The 22,126-nt window shown below is 42.7% G+C and overlaps 1 protein-coding gene across 1 annotated transcript in view; it reads left to right on the top strand.

The window, feature by feature from the left end:
* Positions 1–536: 536 nt before the first annotated feature.
* Positions 537–22,126, top strand: part of DNAJC3 (DnaJ heat shock protein family (Hsp40) member C3) — a 63,195-nt gene continuing 41,605 nt past the window's right edge. Inside the window, exons 1-2 of the mRNA XM_059144384.1 lie at positions 537–763; positions 18,193–18,303. Coding sequence (XP_059000367.1) covers positions 682–763; positions 18,193–18,303 — 193 coding nt within the window. The 5' untranslated portion in view covers positions 537–681. The remainder of the gene's footprint in view (positions 764–18,192; positions 18,304–22,126) is intronic.

The following is a 22,126-nucleotide window of genomic DNA, read 5'->3' as shown; positions in this document are numbered from 1 at the left end:
TACTCCACCGAGCTCCGGCCTCGGGCCGTTCTTGCGCACTTTTCCCTGGAGTCTCTGCTCCTTCCGAGACGCTCGACAGGCGGTAGCAGGCTCTGTGCGGCTGCTCACCCGTCCGTTCCGAGACCCGCACCCCAGGCGCGCGGGCTTCCCGGGAGAAGGGAGCTTGGCGGCGGCTTCACCTTCCTCTGTGAACAGCGCACCGGAAAAACCTCCTCCCAGCTAACCTACCGCTCCGGGAGCGACCCGAAAAGGCACCCGCCGCCCGCGCATGCGGACTCGGCAGCCGCCACACAGGCGCCGGGGCCGCCTCCCTCCGACCGGCCGCGGCCGTTTGGAGCTCCCTGACAGCTCCACGACCGGCGGACGCAGCCTCGTCTCGTGCCTCCACGTTGTCCTATCAGAGATGGGGCGGGGCGGCGGTCCCCGCAGCCTATCAGCGGGAACCACGACCCCGGCGAACCCAGTAGGAGAGCGGCCGGGAAGAAGGCGATTGGGCGGCGCCGGCGCGCGGGGCGTAGCGCCGCCCGGGCCCCGCCCACCGCTGCCTTCCTCTGCTGGGCGCCAGCTGCTGCTTAGGCCTGAGCGAGAGCCGACGGCGGGCGGGCGCAGCTGCAGCCTGAGCGCCGGCGGGGCTGGTGGGCCCCGCACCCTCTCTCCTCCTCACTGCCCGCGCCCTCGGACATGGTGGCCCCCGGCTCGGTGACCAGCCGGCTGGGCTCGGTGTTCCCCTTCCTGCTGGTCCTGGTGGACCTGCAGTACGAAGGTGAGTCCTGCCCTGTCCTGGCTGGGGGAGCGGGCGCCCGGCCCAGGCCCCCTGGCGCTTCCCCGCCTGCCTCCGGGCGCGAGTCTCGGGGCGGCCCGGGCGGCCGGGCGGGAGCTGGGGAGTCCGCGCGGCCCGGCTGGGCCTCAGCCCGCCCCTGGGCGGGGGCCGGCGCCCGGTTCCGGGTTCGTTTAGGGGAAGAGGTGGTGGGACCGGCGCGCCGCCGGGCGGGGACGGGCGGGTTCGGAGGGAGGAGCGGGGTCACAGGGGGTCGAGGGGGAGTGCGGGGGGCGCGGGGTACCCGGCGGCGACTCCTGCAGTGTCCTGGGACGCGGAGACCGGGGCAGCCGTCGGGTCCCAGCCTCGCGACCCGCGCTAGGCGCCTGGGGGACCCTGGGTGGGTGGTGGTGGGAGGAGGCAGAGAAGGTGGGCGAAGGGGAGGCTTCTTTCGCTCCGGAGTTCCGGGGGAGGGGGGAGCGCGTCCGGCTGCGCTTAGTGGAGGGTCAGCAGTGTTGACTTTTCAAAGTTGAGTAATCCTCGCGTTTCTGGGTGTCGCGGGTAGAAGTTGTTAGGTGGGCGCGTTAAGGAGCCGATGCTGGAATTCAGGCTCCTGGAGGGCAAGGCGCGAAGTCTGTGGTTTTACTGCTCGCAGCGTGGTGTCCTTGAACTTAGGGCTGACTTTGCTCTTCCGAGTTCTCTGGAAAAAGGCCCCCCTGCAAAAGTACGGAACGCTTGAATTGCGCTGGAGTCCCGCAGATTGCGTTGCTGGCTCCTCTAACAGAATAGCAGAAGCAGAGGGCTGTCCCATCTCAGGTGTCCCCGGGAGCCGTAGGAATGAAAGCTGAAAGGGCCACCTGAACTAATTAATGTTCCCAGCCTGGTGACTGCAAGAAATATTCGAGTGTGATGACGGATCACATGCACTGATCTACTTTCATTCCTATGAAAAGGGCTCGTTAGTCAAGGGGGGTCACACATTTCAGGATGAGGTTTAATGTTTGATGTGGAGGGAGTGAGGAACCACAGTGGGGAATTGTTGATGGTAAAATCCCCTCGAAATTCTCAACTTAAAAAAAAAAAAGTAATATGCTCCACATTTTAGGTCTCATTCATGGCATTGTTAATATTGGTGTTCTCTTGGTGACCCCATATATTTTTGAAGCCCAAATCAGAACATACATTGTGACAACATTGGGACAAAGTATTTGACACAAAATTTGTCTAGGTTGCTCTAGACAGTCTAGGGAGTTGAACTTTGAATGCCCAGACCACTCTAATATGGGTCATGTATTCCAGTTATCTTGCATTTTCTAATGTTAACGCTACCCACCCCCACAAGTGCCACATTTTGTCCAGTTACTGCTAGTGATTTACTTTGACCACTTAAGAGAATGTTGCCTAGTTCTGTTTAATGCCTTTTTTTTTTTTTTAAAGTTATGAAAGTTCGGGACGCCTGGGTGGCTCAGTTGGCTAAGCGGCTGCCTTCGGCTCAGGTCATGATCCCAGCGTCCTGGGATCCAGTCCCACATCAGGCTCCTTGCTCCGCAGGGAGCCTTCTTCTCCCTCTGCCTCTGCCTGCCTCTCTGTCTGCCTGTGCTCACTCTATCTCTCTCCCTCTATCACTGACAAATAAATAAATAAATAATCTTAAAAAAAAATTAAAAAAAAAGTTATGAAAGTTCACTTTTATATGATTTGCTTTTCCTAGTAGCTTTTGGACTACCTTTTTTGGACTTGCTGTTCTGTGGAACTCTGAGTACTTCATTTCCCTCCTATAGTGTTTTCCATAAGAAAAACTTGATTAGAGAGTTTTTCTGTATAGAAGGCATTGGTGACAGTTCTCAGAGGAGTGCCAGAGAGCTGTTTTTGAGGAGTATTGCCTGTATGAAGTAGCAGGGACTTGGTACAAGTAGTAGGGAAGAGAGGGAAAGATCTTAAATTCATTAAAGGTCTTCTGTGTGCCAGGCATCTTTCTATAAGTGACCGCTCATTCATGGAGGTATGTGATACTGTTTCTACCTTACAGATGAGGGAACTTTAGCTATAAGTCATGGAGCTGTTAAATTTGAGAACCACAAGTTAAACTCAGTTATTTGACTCTTAAGTTCATCTTATGTGCAGGTGGGAGGCAGAAATGAACTGGTTGATAGTATGATATGGGCTCCAGCATTTGTAGTAGCCGCTGAGAAAAAAAAAAAAATCGGCTTTTTTTTGTTTGTTTGTTTGGTTTGTTTGCCACTGGCAGTAATGAGGTGATTTCCTGGTGTGTTTAATACAGTGGTTCTCAAACTTGAGTGTGTATCAGAATCTTAACTGGAGGGCTTTTTAAAACAGAGTGCGCTTTAAAACAGCGTTTCTGATTCAGTAGGTGTGGGTGGGACCTGAAATTTCGCATTTCTAAAAAGTGATCACTGGTGAGAATCACTGGTCTAATAAGTCATATAGAGGAGTAAAATTAGGTGTCTGCATGTACTAGACACTAAACTTGGTGATGCGGATATAAAGGTAAGAAAGAACCTTTGACCTGAATTGACAAACTGTTAACTCTGTTTTCCAAAATAAGTCGTGTTTGGTTTCAGGAACCTCCCAGTCCTCTAGGGGGTATAGGTCTTAGGTTCAGAGGGAAGGGAGATGAAGGAGAAGGGTGTGAAAATAATAAGTGTGAAACACAGAGTTGCCCCAGCAATTAGCTTAGTTGGCCTAGTTTTTTCTGATTTAAAAATATTCGTCTTTGGTTGTCTCTCCCCCACCCCCGCCAGGCTTTTCTGTTTATTGTGATCCAGACAAAGAGACTATGTAATAGTCTTATGAATTGAAAGATTACATCTTTTAGCACCCTCTTTCAAAAAGTCCCTTGGAATAAGTCCAAAGCACTAGGTTAGGAATAGAATTTTTGGAGCAGAAAGACAACTTTAGTAGTATCTAGTATTCTCCTGTTACAGATAACGTAGCTATTTTAATTCTTTGTTAATGGTTTGTTCTGTTTGGTGCTATAAGTAGGAGCACAGCCTGGGAACCAGACCTCCTTTTATCTTTTTTTTCTTCCTTACCATGCTTCCTGGACCCAGTTTTTCTTTATTTCACTGAACTGACCTGACTAAACCATTTGTTTGGCCACATGTAAAGAATAGATGGAAATCTTTAGGTCTAAATGATATTGATCATTTTTATGTTCATCTAACCTACTTAAAGTTTCTTTTTTCTTTGGGATTTTTCTGGCATTATTTAAATTTATAAAGAAAAAAAAGTAGGAAAAATGAATGACTTTCTGAAATTTATACACACAGAGTGTTTTAGCAAATGGTTAGATAGGTTTGGGGGTTCTTTTAATGTGTTAGGCTGTAGTTAGTAGTATAAATGTTCCAGTTCACTTGACTAGCTAGCATTTGCTGAACAAGGGCTTGAAATGCAGTAATTTTGATTCTGTGGGACAGGTTCTGTTTCTCAGAAGTGAACTAATTGTGGTTAAGATTAATTTCTTTTGTCATTGTTTTCCTTAGATTAATGTCCTGTGGTCTATCTTTGTTTATATAGAAATATGGGAACCCAGTCATCTGCTCTTTAGAACTAAGACATTTCTTTCTTTCTTTTTCCTTCCTTCCTTCCTTCCTTCTTTCCTTTCTTTCTTTCTTTCTAAAGATCTTATTTATTTATTTGAAAGCAGAAAGAGAGGGAGAGCTCGAGAAGGGGAGGGTCAGAGGAAGAGGCAGACTTCCTACTGAGTAAGGAGCCAGACCCAGCATTAGATCCCAGGACTGCAGATTCATGACCTGAGCGGAAGGCAGTTGCTTAACCAACTGAGCCACCCAGGCGCCCGGAACTAAGACATTTCAACTGCAGATTTATTTTTCTTTCAAGGTCGTTAGAAAGCTGGTTTAAAAAAAATGGTTAATTTTTTGTTTTGTACATCTGATAAGTTTGTGTCATTTGGAGTTCTGAAATATGAGAATCATCAGAGTCTTACTCTATAATGCTTTCTGGTGAGATGTAGTACAGAACTCATGGTTTTGTCAAGGAGTTTACAGATCTCCTAGCGATGTAAGACTTGCTTTGTGAAGCACGCGGGTCCTCTCCCCTCTTGCCTCAGTTTAGATTTATGGGTCCACCCTGTAGTCTCGCCACTGCAAACACCCTTTAATTTCCTCACCCCGTATGCTTTTGTTTTACTAGCGTGGCACAATTCAACATCCATGAAACCCAACTTGGCCAACTTGATTGTTATACCTCAGAGTTGCACATGGAGAAAAACACAGATAACCTTGCTGACTGGTCGCATTGTGAGCACATAATCTCAATTTCAAATGCACATTCAATACTGCCAGCATTCCTATAATTCCCTAGTATGTCTGTTCCTGAAAATCAGCATTTCAGTCCTCTTCTTTCCTTAAATATCCAATGTAACCCCCTTTCCTCTCTCTCTACCTCGGAGAATGAAAGCCACCACTGGGCAGTTTCCTTTTCTTTCTTCCACTGAGTACCTATATTCATACCCAGTCTGCTAGTTTTCTTATATTAAAATAGATAAAGCATCTCTTTTCCTGGCAAAATCCAATACCTCTACTTATGTCCTGGATTCCATTTTTCTCTCATCTCTTGAAAATATTGTTCCTATAGTTATCATTTCTCTCCTGTGTCATCACTTTGTTTCTCTCTGTGGGATCGTTGGCATCAGCACTCCAGCATGCTGTAGGGTTTCCATCCTAAACCCCTTTGATGTCATGTGTCCCTTCAGCTACTGAACTGTGTCTTTGCTTCTCTAGAGAGCAGGACTTTGAAGAGTTGATAGTCTCTATTTCCTCATCTCTGTTATCTTTTCATCACTGATAACTGCGCAGCCTTACTCTCTGACTGCTGCCTACTTACACCTCTTACCTCAGTCTTCCTCTCACCCACCACTTCCCACCGCACCAACTTCTTTATTATTATTAGTGTTATTTTTTAGAGAGGGAGAGAGCAGGGGTGGTGTGGGTTGGGTGGGGAGGGGCAGAGAGAGAGAGAGAGAGAATCTCAAGCAGGCTCCATGCCTAGTGTAGAACCTTTTGCGGGGCTCATAACCCCAAGATCATGACCTGAGCCAAAATCGAGAGTCAGATGCTTAACCAGGGGAGCCATCCAGGTGCCCCCACACCAACTTCTTTTACTTCCAAATGCCAACCTCATTTCTCACTGATTCTTGCTGTCCCCACAGTCTGGAAAGTTTCACCTGACATCTTCAAATGAACAGTCATATTTCAGAGAGGACTTTCCTGACAGACTGTGTAAAAATGACTCTCTTCTTCAGTTAATAGTCTGTTTACCTTTTTGAATTTACTTCATACAACTTCACATTGTCTGAGTTATCTCATTTACTTTTCTTTCCTGTCTGTTCGCTCTAGAATATAAGATTTGTGGAAAGAGCTCTTATCTCTGTACCTGAAACGCATTGACATGAAGTGGATGTGCATAAATATTTTTTAAATGAATGAGTGAAGTTGACTGTTTAAGCGGTTTTTTTTCCACATGGACTCTTCTAAATTTTTCTGTGTTGAAACTCAAGGGATCTTGTCACAACATTTATGCGTTCACAGTTAATTGAAGCAAAGACAAGCAATGCCCACTGAAATTGAGCAAACCTGGTTATAATAGGTTTTATTTTCCTGGTTCACCCGGGAAGATTTCAGTGCAGACATTTAGTTCAGATGTACCACACAACTACTCAGCCTTTTCTTCCTTTCAGTTTGACTCAGCCACTTGTTGGGTCAGAGTGACTAGAAAGAGATACTTAGGGTTTCCAGCTCAGTGTATTTTTCTTGAAACGGTTTTGTCATCCGTTTTTGGTAGACTATGGAATAACTAAGATAATGTACTTTTTGCTCTTTCTGTGGCTGATTTCCACTTTTTCTGTATTTCTGCTGTGAGACTTCTTTCATGCTCTACCTCATCTTGCTTGAATCTTGGATTCAGATCAGATCTTTTATGGACAGTATTTTGTCTTTTTTGACTTATATGCCTTTGTAGGATGATCTTTGGGTTCTCCTCATCCATCACAATCTTCCTTTTTTTTTTTTTTCTTAAGGATTTTATTTTTAGTAATCTCTACACCCAACATGGGGCTCAAACGCCAACCCCAAGACCAAGAGTCGCACACTCTACCTACTGAGCCAGTTAGGAGCCCCTCTTGCCCTTCACATTCTAAGTGCTCCAATCTGAATAACCCCCTGGGCTTGCTACCTGCTGTGTCATCTGGCCTTAGCTTGAGCCTTAGTATCTTTGGCCATTAGTTCCTGCCTTTTTCATTCTTGTTCTTTGACTCTTGATTATGACTCTCACCACATCATATTCTTAACCCCTCAACTCTACATTTCTTTTATTTTTTAAAGATTTTACTTATATGCAGAGAGAGAGAGAGAGAGCGCGCATGCAAGAGAGAGTGAGAGAGTGAACACACAAACTGGGGGGGTGGCAGGTAGAGGGAGAATGCAGGACCCGATCCCAGGATGCTGGGATCATGACTTGAGTGGAAGGCAGATGCTTAAACAACTGAGCCATGCCGGCATTCCTCAACTTTACATTTCTTTAAATTCTTTATTCTTGCTTGCCAAAATGTGGTGGGTTCTCGTATACTAACTTCATAAAAAGACTTAGCTATTCCACCTCTTTTCTTACACTTCCTATATATTTTGTTGATCTGTGGTCATGCTCATCTAAGGAGAAACATACTGTTTAATGCTGATTAGGTATGATGTTTGGTTGCTTTAGCTCATAGAAAGTAGGAGATAGCTCTTGCCACTGTCTCCTAGCATGTGGCAAAGGAATAAAAAAGTATCCATGACTCAGAATAAGGTTGAGATACTATAACAGCCACCACAACTTACAAATAATTTTTTCTTTTTATATATTAATGTCTTATGAATCTTTGGTAGTATGTTTGATTTGATAATTGTTATTATATATCTTGGATTCTATCCTTTTTTGTAAACTTGTATTTTGTTGTATGTTACTCTTAGTGTATATAAAATAATTACCCTTGTGAAACAGAAATTTATGAGAATTCAGAGAGGTAGATATAAGGACTGACAAAAGTAGAAGTTTCATGTGGCACCTGTTTAGGGATAAGCTTTTATACAGGCTTTACATTTAGTTCTCCTTTGAATATTCACTGGTTCATGAAAAGTGGTTTAGAAAACGATCCAAAGGTTCATTTTACTATAAAAAGAAACAGACTTTCTGGGGCCTGAAGGGATTCCTACTTGAAGTTACTCCAGTCAACAAGGGGTTGTATTGAATAATCTGCAGACAGAATTGTTTCAGATCTGCAGCTGCCTGGGAAACCTTCAGGTGGTTGAGCCCTCACTGGAGGAACCAGACGAACCAGACATCAGTTCTGATATTCGGATGACTGGTGGTGATACTTTTAAGTAAGAAGGAAGATAGTTATATTCGTTCAGTGACTATTGAATGTCCACCTCGTGCAGAGTATTGAACTGGGTGATACAAAGAAGAAAAGATGATTTCTAATCTCAAACTCATTTTTGGTCTGGATTGGGGTATTCAGGGATTGCGAGAGGCTGGCAAACTGTGAAGGTCAATATGTTGAGGTGGTGTTGCAAAGTCAAGTCATGTGCTTGTGAGTGTGGAGAGGTCATAGGAGCCCAGAAGGCGCTTCCCCACCCTCTCACTGCCGTAGTTAGGGGAGGTCTCACAGAGGAACCAGCATTTGAGGCCAGAATCCTGATGGAGGAGTAGAAATTTCCCAGGGGGACAAGAGTGGGGAAGGTCTTTTTATGGAACAGCAAATGCAAAGTGATGTGGCGCGAGAATATAGTCTGTTTAGGGAAGTACAACCAGGTCATGATGGTCTAGGAGTGCAGAGTAAGAGGTGGAGGAGTGAGGGGTGATGAGGTTGGACCCACATGAGATCTGATCACAGAGGGTGTTGTTTGCTCTTAGATCTAGACTGAGTCTAGCCAGTGATGTGAAAATACTGCATAATTTTTATTCCGAGTGCATTTTGGAAGATTTGCTCTGGCAGCAGCATGGGTGCTGGATTTGGAGGGATATGGGGGGAAGCTCCCAGTTAGGAGGCACACCGTCTCTTGCCGGGAGAAAGGAGCCTGGACGACAACACTTATACTGTGGCAGAATCTGTTATGGACATGTGACCTGAAGGAATAATTCTTGCTGGATGATTGGGGTAGGCCGTGGAAAATTTTCTTAGAGGAGGTTGTATTTACTTATCACATTAAATGGAAGTTATATTGGATAAAATTGTAATTTAATAAAGATCTGAGTTTTATTCGGAAGGGACAGAAATGCTGGATACCTCTTTTAATCCTAGAAGGTGAGAGAAATTTAGTTTGAAGAGTAATTTAACTTTTGGGGTGACAGTATGATGTAACATTTTTGGGGATCATACCAAATTTTATTTGAAGGAATAGTACAAATGAAATACCTTTAAGTGCATGTTTTGGTACAATTTAGAGAAAAGTTAAAAGTCACCCCAGCGTGCATACCTGGCCTTGATGACCAGAGAAGTCCTCCCCGTGGCTGATTCCTGTCTGATTCATGGCCGATTGTCCTATCTCCCAGGATACGCTTATCAAAGAAATACACTCTGCCATACCGGGTTCCGGGGTCCCCATTCTTTATGGATTTCACCTGCTGATTCAAGTAATGAATGCCAATGAATGTGACAAACAGGGGTCATTTTTGTCAGTGACCAGTTGGTGGGGTTCCAGTAGTAACAGACTGATGCTTTTTTCCAGTGGTAACACTTGCACCCACCATTGCATTTAGCCTGCTCTCCCAGTTACCGTGGTTTGGTTTCTTGATATCCTGAAGAATTTGGGATTTGGCCACCTTGTTGGTCTGCAGCTTCCTCACTTTCTCAAGCATGTTCCCTCTCTTGAGATTTTGAAGAAAATATTTGGCAAAGTTCTTCAAAGCCACACCACTGGGGGTCAAAGCAGCAAGACATGGACAGGTAGATGTAGGAGGCGTAGACCTCCAGGTTGATCTGGCAGTTGATGGTTTCTCTGATTCCTGGTTACAGTTTTGGCGCATCTGCGGGAGGAATGCGTAATTGTGATGGGTGGCCAAGGAGGGGTCCTCTGAGGGCGCTGTGAGGAGGTGGAGAGCCAGTGGGTTGAGCTCTGGTTCCTTCCAAGCATTGTGAAAGGAGGAAACCATGATGACTCTCAGTGAGGAATGTCTGTCTTGAAATAGCTTGATCTGACAGTTCAAAGAACTTGGCAAATGCTTTTTTCCCTCCCACTAGACTTAGGTTCAGATGAACCTCGGAGGTTGCAAACCATTCTGCTAAAATGTTCTATTAAATGATGGATTGAGTGAGTGAAGCATACACGGCTAGTAACTCGAGCACCTAGCCTGGATTATAGGGGAAAGATCATGGGCTGTGCTGAAAAGAAAGTTGGGCTTTGGAATTGAGTCTTGTTTTGGCAGTTACCGTGAGTGTGCCAGCGGGATGGGCTGGAGCCTTAGTTTCCTGAGTTATAAGAGTGTGGAAGATGTTTGCTTTCTATGGTTATTGTGAAAATTAAGTGAAATTATGACACTGAAAGTATCTAGCACATAATAGATTCTTAATTTCTTCTGTTCTACATTTTTCCTGTCAGACATTTTCATAGTTAGATAAGGGAAACATTTTGACTAATAGTTTATCTCATACCAGAATTTCTTCCTTCTTCAGGCAATCTGGACTCCTCTATTCAGTGCGTCGATCTGATGTTTCCTTTGAGAAAATGTAATAGGGAGATGTTTGAAAGCTTCATGCTATTTTGAACACCATTCCCTTCCTACCCCTGAATTTTGAGAGTACACAGAATCCCATCAACATGCCCCCGTGATTACTTGTACCCCCTGTAATAGGCTGAATTGTTCCCGAGTTCATATACAATGCTTTCATCGTTCGTCCTTGATTCTTAGTCATTCTCTAGTGTAATTTACCGTAGTTTCCATACACATGTTTTTCTCAACACGAGTAATACACAGATTTTTGTTTTTATACTAGGAACTATAAATGTTTATGGATGGATAGTTCATATTAGAAATTATCTTTAAAAAATAAAAATGAGCTATCTTTAACTCTTTTAATACCCCCACCCTTAGTTCCTTAAGGAGATTTAATATAATTTTATTATGGAAAATTTCACACATTTACAGAAGGAGGGAATGGTATATGAACCCCCAGGCCCCATCCCATCTCCTAACTTGAACAGTTACCGACTCAGGACTGATCTTATTTTAGCCATACCCTTGAATTATTTTGAAACTATCATATATGCGGTCAATATATTCATAAATATTTTAGAATTTATAAAGGATAAGTATTGTTTATCACCTATATTCTCTGCAGTATCTGATTATAATGCTGTCCCATTGAACTGTAGTTTAACAAAAACATTTGAGTCAGGGTTTTGTTTTTTGGGGGGATAAAGCCATTTTATTGAGATGCTTTGGAGAAAGTTCAAAGGGTGGAGGCAATGACATCGGGGCCCGAATCTCCCCAGCTTCACAGTTGCTGAAAGGAGAAGAGGTTATTTTGCTTGTCTTTCCTGACTTAATTGCCTGCTTAATTGTAAAATATGTTATGTCTATAGTGTTTACAAATATTAAGAGTTTTTAATTTCAAGTGATTTTTCAATCAGGAACATCGTTAGCAAACACATTCCTCAGTTTGCTTTATTAAATTTTTACTGTATTAGTAGCACGTTGATACATTTTTACTGGAAAAAGTTAATATAGAATTACACCATATGTGTATATATAGTTAAAGCATAAAGACAGGGCGCGAATACTGTTAGGCCACTTGCTCCGCTCAGTTCACACCCCCACCCTTCTTTCCATCTTGGCCTGCTTTGAATCTCTTCCACCCTGTGGTCACACAGCCCCATGGGATCTTTTTAAAATATAAATCCCATAGTGAGTTCCTTGATAAAACCCATTCTAATGATGTCTCTTTTTTACTTAGAATAAACTGTAGGGGTGCCTGGCTGGCTCAGTGGGTTGGGCCTCTGCTTTCGGCTCTGGTCCTGGTCTCCTGGTCTCTGGGTCCTGGGATCGAGCGCCTGGAATTGAGTCGGGCTCTCTGCTCAGCGGGGAGCCTGCTCCCCCCTCTCTGGGCCTGCCTGCCTCTGTGCCTATTTGTGATCTCTGTCCAAAAAAAAAAAAAGTAAGTTTCTTACTAGGGCCTGAAAGGCCCAGTGTGTTCTACCTTGCCCATATCCTCTATCTTTCCTAACATGCTGGAGCCTCTTTTTGATTCCTGGAAGATGAGCTTGCTTTGCACTTGCTTTGTGATCTTTGCCAGGTCGTCTTTTGGGTTGCTGGAGGTACTGGTCCTTCAGGATCCTCCCGCCGCCACCATCCCGACCTCCCACATCCCCCTCCAGCTCTGTTGTTTTTTAACTCAAATATTACCTTCTCAGGGGAGACTTACTTGACCCTCTGTCTGTATTTATAAAGTCCTCCTCCTCCTTTCCTCTGGCAGCTTGTCAAGGCGTTTAGAAATTACCTTTTATCCACTGCAAGAGCAGTAAGTGCATAAATACTAGGTCTGGTTTTTATGAGTGCTACATTGTTTGAAGTTGTAAGAATGTCAGTCATATTCATTTTTAGAATTTTTTTTTGTATTTGTCCCATAAATTTTTTCCCCTTAGTTCTCTTATTTGGTGTTAGTTTCTTAAAGATTGATTTTGTCATCTTTGTACATTTCAGAATTGCCCATTGCCAATCTGTGAACACTGATTGTGGGAGAAGACCGAGTGCCTGGCTGGAGGCTGGGAAATCCAAGGGTCTCTTCCTTTTCCTTGTATCGGAGTTTGGAGCACTCAGAGAACTGCATCCACCTCCATGGCATGCTTCCCCCAGGGAGGTGTTTGGATGGGATTTTGCCCACTAACCCTATCCAGTCCTTTCTGTGTGTGTTCCCCACCCCACCCACCAACCTGAAATTTCTGTTTTTCTGATGGCCCTCCTCTTTTGGAAGTCATCTCCCCCTTCCTCCTATGAGGTTATGAATCTATTCTTTAATGACTTCTGTCATTTCTGGAATTTGAGCACCTTGGGAGGTAGGCTCATGTTCTCAGTTGGCTGTCCTGATCTAGTCTACTTCAAAACATTTTTTTAAAATGTATGAGATTTTTATCTGCTGGTTTTCTCTTAATTGAAGGGATTTAAATTTTATAAAAAAATCTTGATTTGGGAAAATCTTAAAAACATACCAAACTAGGGAGAATAACATGGTGTACCTTGGGGTACTGTCGCCAAGCTTCAAAAATTATCAACGTACGGCTGATCTCGTTTCACTTACACTTTCATTTTCCTTTTGAGATTACTTTGAAGTCAGTCCCATTCTTCATATTATGTATTCTGTAAAGACTTCAGTGTGTTGCTGAGATGCCAATATCATGCTCAGAAACAGCCTGTCTTCCTCTGGTCACTCCTGGGAACCCTGCTTCTAGAGCATTCTCATAAATGGCTAAAGCCTGGTGGATTCTCCTAATTGCCTCTTTGGAATAGACCACCCTATTCATCTCTGTTATGGCCACAGCTTTATGCATAGTGTTTATTCAGTATCTTTTGTTTAATGAAATCCATTGGTTTTCATAATCTCCATTATGAAAAGCAGGTTATATTTTTGGATGGTATGGAATTATGTGGGACTACAGGTGACCTATCAGAATATAACTGGTTTCTGAATCTTTCTTGCATGGTGAAATTTCAGAGCAAGAGCCTCTATTCGCATTTTAAACCCATTGAAAATTCCAACTAGTTTCTCTGAATGTTACCCATACAGTCTTAAATAGGTTAGATATCTTTACGCTATTGCCCCAAACAGGACCCTGAGTTTTTGAGGCCATCAAGTTAAGGTTCCCTCCATTGCCCACCCCCCCTTTCTTCCTTGTATGGAAGGGTCCATCCTTGGTCCATCCACCCAAGGAAATAAAACATGGTACAGAAACTAGGAACACTGAAAGCTGAAAAAGCTACTTTGTTTAGTAGCACAAATAGCAAGGTAAAGTGAATTTCTTTCAACTCTTTGCTGTAGTGGATTTCCGTTGCCTTTGGTGACGAAGATGGCAGAGGCCCCCTTCGGTGCCCACATCGCTGCCGTGGGCATCCTGGACTTCTGTTCTTGCTTCACTTGGCTTCCACATCCAGATGGTCGCCGTAAGCCGTATGTAGTCTTCTTTCTCCTGTTTCTCTGAGCAGTCTGGTCTGTGTTTTTGTAGTCACTCCACTGTCAGATCACCTTCATGTCACCTGGCTCTGGTGACTGTGGATGCCTTATGGTTCCCCTCTCCCTCCGGTTCTTTATGAGACTCACCTAACGCCTGAAGCGACCCACTCCAGCAGAGTGAAATCATGACGGAGAGGAGAGCTACCCAAGATGTAGGACTTCAGTTTCTCTGAAAGCCTCATTAATTCTCTTACTTCTGGGCATTTAAATGCGATGTTCTTTCTGTTCGGAATGTTGTTTTTTTCTCCCTTTTCACGTTGGCTGTATTCCTTTTTTTCCTTCAGGTTTCAGGCGAGACCTCGGGAACCCCCTCACTGTTGTCCAGTAGAACTTTCTGTGATGACAGGAAATGTTCTGTGCTGTTTGCTGTGTGTCCTGTGCTATCACTAGCTTTCCAGCACTTAAACTGTGACTAGTGTGACTGAGAAATTACATTTTAAGTGTTATTTAACCTTAGGTGTTAAGTGCCCTAACTTGTGTCCTTACAGCGTCCTCTGTGTGTTGGCCCGTCATGACGCTGTATCATATATCTTCCTACATTTTTATTATGAAACATTTCACAAAGTTGGAAGAATTTTTTAGTGTACATTCCTCTATCTGTCACCTGGATTCTGCCATGAATACAATTACCATACTTGGTTTTAACACATATCCATCTAGGTCTTCTCTGTCCATCCATTAATTCTTTTCTAAAAATATATTTCAAAATAATACCAGGGGCACCTGGGTGGCTCAGTGGGTTAAGCCACTGCCTTCGGCTCGGGTCATGATCTCAGGGTCCTGGGATGGAGCCCCGCATCGGGCTCTCTGCTCAGCAGGGAGCCTGCTTCCTCCTCTTTCTCTGCCTGCCTTTCTGCCTGCTTGTGATCTCTCCCTCTGTCAAATAAATAAATAAAATCTTTAAAAAAAAAATAATGTCAGTACCCATTCCCCTAAATATGTTAACATGCCCGTCATCAACAGCTTTTTTAAATGTAAAATTTATGTATAATTATCCATATTTTTAAGTATCTGTTTGCTGTTTTGATAGTTGCACATCCCAGTGTATGCTGTGTCTCTGTCAAGATTAGTGCGTCTTCATCACCCCAGGAAGTTCTCTCCTGCCCCTTCCTGGGCTGTCCTTTCTCCCACCTCCCCAAGAGATGACTGTTCTGATTTTTTTGTCTGGCGGTGTCTGCTTAGCAACTGGAATAGCTTAATATCATGCTCACTGTAAAAGAAAGAGGTTTTGGCTTCTTCATTTCCATATGCATCCTTCTACACACATTAAATTAAATTTTGTGTTTGATTTTCAGCTAGATCAGCTCTTTGGCTACCCAAAATAGGAGATTGTGTTAGGGCTGCTATGGAAGCTCACAGAGGGAAACTTGAGCTGAGTGTTCACGCTAGTTGGTTCTGCCCCTCTGTAAGTGTTCTAGTGCACTTCAAAGAATCCCCCCACACCACAGTCCTTACCTTCATCACTACTTTCACTGGGGTCACGTGCAACATGCTTGGTTTTCCAGTTGGCTTGGTTTTCCAGTTAGCAAGTGACTTCTGTCAGCCACAAATGGTATCTTGGTTAACTCTGATATTAATACCCACTGTGGATTACTGACCTCTTATTTCTCATTGATAGTGAGCACTGCACTCAAGCTCAAGGGCATGACTAAACCAGTCCTCAAAACCTACCTTTGTCTGTCTGCTAGGACCACTCCCTAGTGTCAACAGTATGTAAGTCTGGGTCCGTTCAGGAAACAGAGATCACAGAATAATTTAAAAGAGGAAAGTTAAATATAAAGAATTGTTAAGTTATGATAGGAGAATACCTATAAATACCTATAGGATATTCTATGATTAACAGATGGTCCCCCAAAAAAGGCCATCTGAGAGGGGATCCCCCTACTCAAGTCTGGGGTTTATTAGATCTTATTAGAGAAGGTATAGGTGCAACCTAAAGCTGCTGATGGGGAAATTGACTGAGTTGCTGGGACTAGAGCTGGTCTGCTGTAGATGAGCAAGCAGGAAATAACTTCCTGAGGTATGGGTCAGCCCAGATTGGCCTGTGTGTGTGGGAAGTTGGGTGCTGTTGTAGGCATGCAGCCTGGAGTGCATAAGGTGCTGAGGGACTGGACCTGTAGGCATATGGCTAGGATAGGGCACCATATATCCTCCCCATATGCACCATGCAGCAGGAGCCAGAAAAAAATAAAGATAGCAACAAGATCCAGAAAGTGTCCTTCCTGCAGTGTCCCTCTGGTACATTTGACTGTGACAGAGTGGAGTATTGTGCACAGTATGAAGAAGATATGCTTAAAAACCAGTCCTTTTTTTTTTTTCTTTTTTAAAGATTGTATTTATTTATTTGTGAAGCATGGAGAGTTGGGAGAGGGAGAAGCGGCCTTCCTGCTGAGCAGGGAGCCTGATGTGGGGCTTGATTCCAGGACCCCAGGATCATGCCCAGAGCCAAAGGCAGATGCTTAACAACTGAGCCACCTGGGCATCTCCCGAACCAGTCCATTTTTAAAGCCAGGTACTACTGAAGGATGAATTTAGAGCAGAGAGGTAGTATACCGATAATTGGCATAGAGGGTCAGATCATGTTATTCTACTCAGAATTCCTCATTAGCCCCCTGTTTTACCCAGAGTGAAACCAGAGCCGCACACAGTCAGGCCCTCTACTTCTTTGACCTCCTCTTACAGGACTGTCTTCCTTGGTGCTCTGGGGTAGCCATCCTGGCCTCCCTGCTCTTTTTGGAATGTAACCTGCCATGCTCCTGGCTTAGGACCCCTGCACTAGCTGGTCCTTCTTGGAAAGCTCTTTTTTCTACCTATCTGCATGTGGGTTCCTCACTTTGCTTGGAGTAAGTCTTCGCTCAGATGTCAGTTTCTCAGTGAGACCCATCCTTGACCACCTTGTTTAATACTGACAACCCCAGCACTCCTGATGACCTCACATGGCTTGACTCTTTCCATGACACTTTTTACCTACCATACTCTATAATTTATGTATTTCTTAAGTCTGTCTCCTTCCTCCGTAATGTCCAGCGCCATGAGTGGCAGAGGTTTTTGTTTGTTTTGCTCACATACCCCAAATACCTAGATTAGTGCCTGGCGCATTGTAGATGCTCAGTAAGTACTGGAATATTACACTGCACTTGATAATGCTCATTAAAATGATATTCTGGGGGCACCGGGGAGGCTCAGTTGGTTAAACGTCTACCTTCGGTTCTGGTCACCATCCCGGAGTCCTGGGATCGAGTCCCACATCTGGCTGTCTGCTCAGTGGGGAGCCTGATTCTCCCTCTCCCTCTGCCTGCCGCTCCCCCTACTTGTGCTCTCTTTCTGTCAAATAAATAAATCTTTTAAAAAAATGAAATTCTAGTTTAACAAAGCAGTTATGATTTTGTTGTTTGACATATTTTTACTACTACTGTGGTGGATAGTTTCCCTTCTATTTTGGGGACTGGTTCCATTCTTTTGATTGACCAGGCTGTTAATGCGTATGTTTTGGGGTTGCTTGCACTCTGTAAAACGAAGCACTGGGCTTTGTTGTTACCTTTTCTGTGTCACTCTTTAGCTTCTGTGACTCATCTGACCAGATTCCCCCTACTTGTGCTCTCTTTCTGTCAAATAAATAAATCTTTTAAAAAAATGAAATTCTAGTTTAACAAAGCAGTTATGATTTTGTTGTTTGACATATTTTTACTACTACTGTGGTGGGTAGTTTCCCTTCTATTTTGGGGACTGGTTCCATTCTTTTGATTGACCAGGCTGTTAATGCGTATGTTTTGGGGTTGCTTGCACTCTGTAAAACGAAGCACTGGGCTTTGTTGTTACCTTTTCTGTGTCACTCTTTAGCTTCTGTGACTCATCTGACCAGATTCCTGAAGTAGATAACCATATATATATATATATATATTTTTTTTTTTTTTTAATATTTTATTTATTTGAAATAGAGGGAAAGAGAGAGCGCATGTTTGCACCTGCGCCTGCGAGATGAAGGGTCGGGTAGTGGGAGAGGGAGAAGCAGACCTTCGCTGAGCAGGGAGCCCAACACAGGGTGATCCGAGGACCCTGGGATCATTGACCTGAGCCAAAGGCAGATGTGTAACCAACTGAGCCACGCAGGTGCCCCATATTTTTAACATTTTATTCTTCAGAATTAAATCTTGGTCATGGAAAGTTAACTTATTTTTGTTGTTGTTTTTAGGTGCTGAATGTGGAGTAAATGCAGATGTTGAGAAACATCTTGAATTGGGCAAGAAGTTACTTGCAGCTGGACAGCTAGCTGATGCTTTATCCCAGTTTCATGCTGCAGTAGGTTTGTATCTTGGAACCAAAGCCCTCAGGGGCCATTCCAATGAAGTCTAGTTAACAGCACCTCCTTTGGATAACGTTGAAAATAAACACTGTTTAATGTTTAAAGAAAACATTTAAAAATATTTGCAGGATTCTGGGTGAAATAGATTAATAAACACATAACACTTGAATACGTATGTGTCTAACACGAGAGAATTTTCCAGATAACTTGGACTTTCTACTGTAAGTACCAAGAATAATTCAAGATAATTTTGACAGAAAAGCTTTTCTCACTGTATTATGTAGTTTTCTGCCCCCCCTTAAAGATTTCACTGAAGATGGTTTAATGATGACTTGAGAACATTGGTATGGTTATTTTACTTTGAGGCCTTTGGGAGTTCTTGCCGTCCATTGCCTCTTCTGTGTTGGGCAGACTTCCTCCATCTCTTAGGCCGTACTGTTGCTCATTTGTTTTTGTCTGTAATGTCAGCGGTCTTTGCACCTTTCAGTCTGTTGGGACCCAGAGAAACAAGATGGTCACAATAAATAGGTTGTAATGAGGAGTTAAAGGATTTTCTTAAGAGTCACTGTATATGCTTTTGTGTTAGGACTTTCTGACATTGACTTTTCTGAATCCTTTTTTAAATTAATTTATACATTCTTACCTATATTTGGGATGGTTAAGAGTGACAAGTTAACTGCGAGTTAATAATGTGGTGGTTTTTTTTTTTGTATATTTTTAATAAGATAATTATTAATTATCTGGTTTTGCTCATCAGAAAAATTATCATCTTACTCTTAAAATTTACTTTGTAAACAGTACATGATTAGATTTTGGTTTGGCAATATTTTTCTTCATGCTTTTTTGAAAACTCAGATTTTCATTACTGATGCTAATAGCTGTCTAGAATAATAAAAAACCTAGATTTTAATCTTGGCTCTGCCACTTGATAATGCTATATTATTGGTCAAGTTATGTAAGTAAATTTTGGCTTAAACAAGTTGTCTGCATATTCTTAGCAGTTTTCACAGTGCTACCCAAAAAGGGATTTCTTTGTGAAGGTTAGGTGAGAATAATGTATATAAAGATTTTTTTGAAAATAGGGTACAATTACACATGTAAGGTATGTAGAAATGCAATTTTTGTGTCTCTGAAAATTAAACTTTGAAAAAACAGACTTGATGTGTTAATAGGATTTTCTTAACTATGTGAAGTTTCTGTGGGGAAATTTTTTCATTTTTGCGATTAGCTTACCTTGGGAAGTGGTGGGTAATTGGCACAATAATTTGCACAAGTTACTTTTCAACAGAGACCGAATACTGTGTGACCGTGTCATTACTGAGGCCACACTTCTCTGGTGATTTGAACTGTCTTCAGTGCTGCAGCATGATAATGAAAAAAAAAATTTCCATTATTGTCTTAGATAAAGCATGTCTTAAAAAAAAAATACTGATTCTTCCCTAGTAGTGCAAGAGTATTTGCAGAAACGTAGTCCTCCTACCCACTTTATACTTTATTATTTGCTTTCTTTAATCTCAATTTAGCAGAACTGTTAGGGCCATGTAAAATTGTTACAGTATTTTAAAATGACTGCCCATTGTTCTTTAGCTTCACTGTCGTGCGAGAATTGTTGAGATGGCTCTTTCCCAGAATACCCAATAAAATACTACTGTAGTCACCGAAAGATGTAAATTAGGAAAGCTAGAATGTGGTAATTGATTTGTAGAATTCAGTGAAGGGAGAAAGCGAAGTCCTACTGTGCATTCGGAACTCGAGGTGTCCTGTCTGTCATGATTCGTTCAGGTACAGCAATTCTCATATGGTGCCCACATCATAATTTCTGAAGGGACCTGTGTCGTTTGGGACATTTCATCATTTTAGTTTGTGTAAAACACTGGTCATAACTAACTGTAGAAAATAAAGTTTAAATTGTCTATGATGGCAGTACACAGGGAATATGACGGGAGGGGTGATGTCATGATCCATCTAATCTTTGGGAGATGTGTACGTGTGTTTATCAGAGAAGAACTGTAGAGCCTCTTTTTCGATGGTCTCTTTTACTAAACATCAAATGCAGTGTGGCCACACTGGCTGCTTAGGGCAGCCTAGTGAATTAGGGGGTGCTCCTCCCCAGCAGTGACCACGTCCGGGTCTCCTGACTGGTGGCCTGGCATGTTGTGTGCCTACTGCTGTGGGCCGTGGAGTTCTGCGCTGGGGGATGGCGATCACGCTTTAATACATTGCTTTACACGGACTGCGTAAAGAGCTCACTGTTTACTCACTTACTGTATTTCCAACTTCCCAGTTTTGTGATGTACTTTATTTCTTTAACTTCTGTGATTAGAAATTGATGTTAGGGTTTGCAGTAGAATTTGACTAGCAGTATTGGGAGTTATCAACAGATTGTTTTTATTATAATGCTATAGCTGACGTTATATATGGTTGTGGCACCCTCCTATTTTCATTTTTGAAAAATTGCTAGGAGCATTTTGAAAACTACTTGGGCTTGGTATGTTTTATGATTACATTTTTAACACAGTAAAAGGTTTATTAAAATTCAGTAGCAACACAGATTGTTTCTACAGTATGGTACAGCTCTGTCAGTGATTTGACGTTTTTTTTGTATCAGGCATATGAATATTTTTTGGCAGAAGTTTTAAGATTTATGAACTGATGAAAACATTCTTGATTTGTTGGAAACTGATTTGAGGAAGAATGTTGATTACTACTTTCCAATAGTCTTCTGAAACAGTTGCATTTATTTTAGTATTACAAAGCAGTCAGACACAAGTTTTTTGTTGTTGTTGTTGTTTTTTAAAGATTTTTAAAATTTATTTGACAGAGAGAGATCACAAGTAGGCAGAGAGGGAGGAAGGGAAGCAGACCCCCTGCTGAGCAGAGAGCCCGATGAGGGACTTGATCCCAGGACCCTGAGATCATGACCTGAGCCGAAGGCAGCGACTTAACCCACTGAGCCACCCAGGTGCCCCCAGACACATGTTTTGTTTAGCAATTTATCATTAGAGAAACTGCGGTGCAGTGTGAAAATGCACTGACACTTATTCCCACAGCATGATCTTATGGAGATCATGAATTCTGGGATCTGAAATCACTTTTTTGATAGATTTAGCAGGATGTCTTAGCTATCTAGATCTGGCAGGAATGAATGTCTAATCTGGTAGGTTAAATAAATGGTGGGCATTTCTGAAATGATAGGTGTCCCCACTCACTTGGTAAGAAAATCAGTATCCCATTTATAGTTTTCCAAAATCAAAAAACAAAATCCATGTCTACATTTATTTGTCACTTAAACATATCATGATGTTTTCTCATCAAATTTGTACCTCATTTGTGAGATGGGAATGGGCGTTACTCTTTACATTTAGACAGAAGGGAACAAGGAGTACTTTAGTAACTTTCCAAATGCCACATTCTAACTTAAAACATTGTGAACTTCTTCGGGATGGGTAGAGTATTATTATTATTGTGAGTATCATTCTTAGTATTTGTGTTGAAGTATAATTGGCACACATGTTACATTAGTTTCCTATGGGACTAAAGGAATTCGTTTTATTTGATTCCTCATTTTTGTAGGTTTATTGTTAAAAAATTGGGGTTCTAATTCCACTTCTTGTTTTTAAAAATATCTAAAAACTGAAGAATAAAGCAACTGAAAGTAAATGACCCAGAATTATTTTAAAGATTTATTTATTTATTTGACGGACAGAGATCACAAGTGGGCAGAGAGGCAGGCAGAGAGAGAGGGGAGGAAGTAGGTTCCCGGCTAAGTGGAGAGCCTGATGCGGAGCTCAATCCCAGGACCCTGGGATCATGACCTGAGCCG

The sequence above is a fragment of the Mustela lutreola genome, chromosome 13 (assembly GCF_030435805.1).
Source record: "Mustela lutreola isolate mMusLut2 chromosome 13, mMusLut2.pri, whole genome shotgun sequence".
Lineage (NCBI taxonomy): Eukaryota > Metazoa > Chordata > Mammalia > Carnivora > Mustelidae > Mustela > Mustela lutreola.
This window is presented reverse-complemented; position numbering and strand designations above follow the sequence as displayed.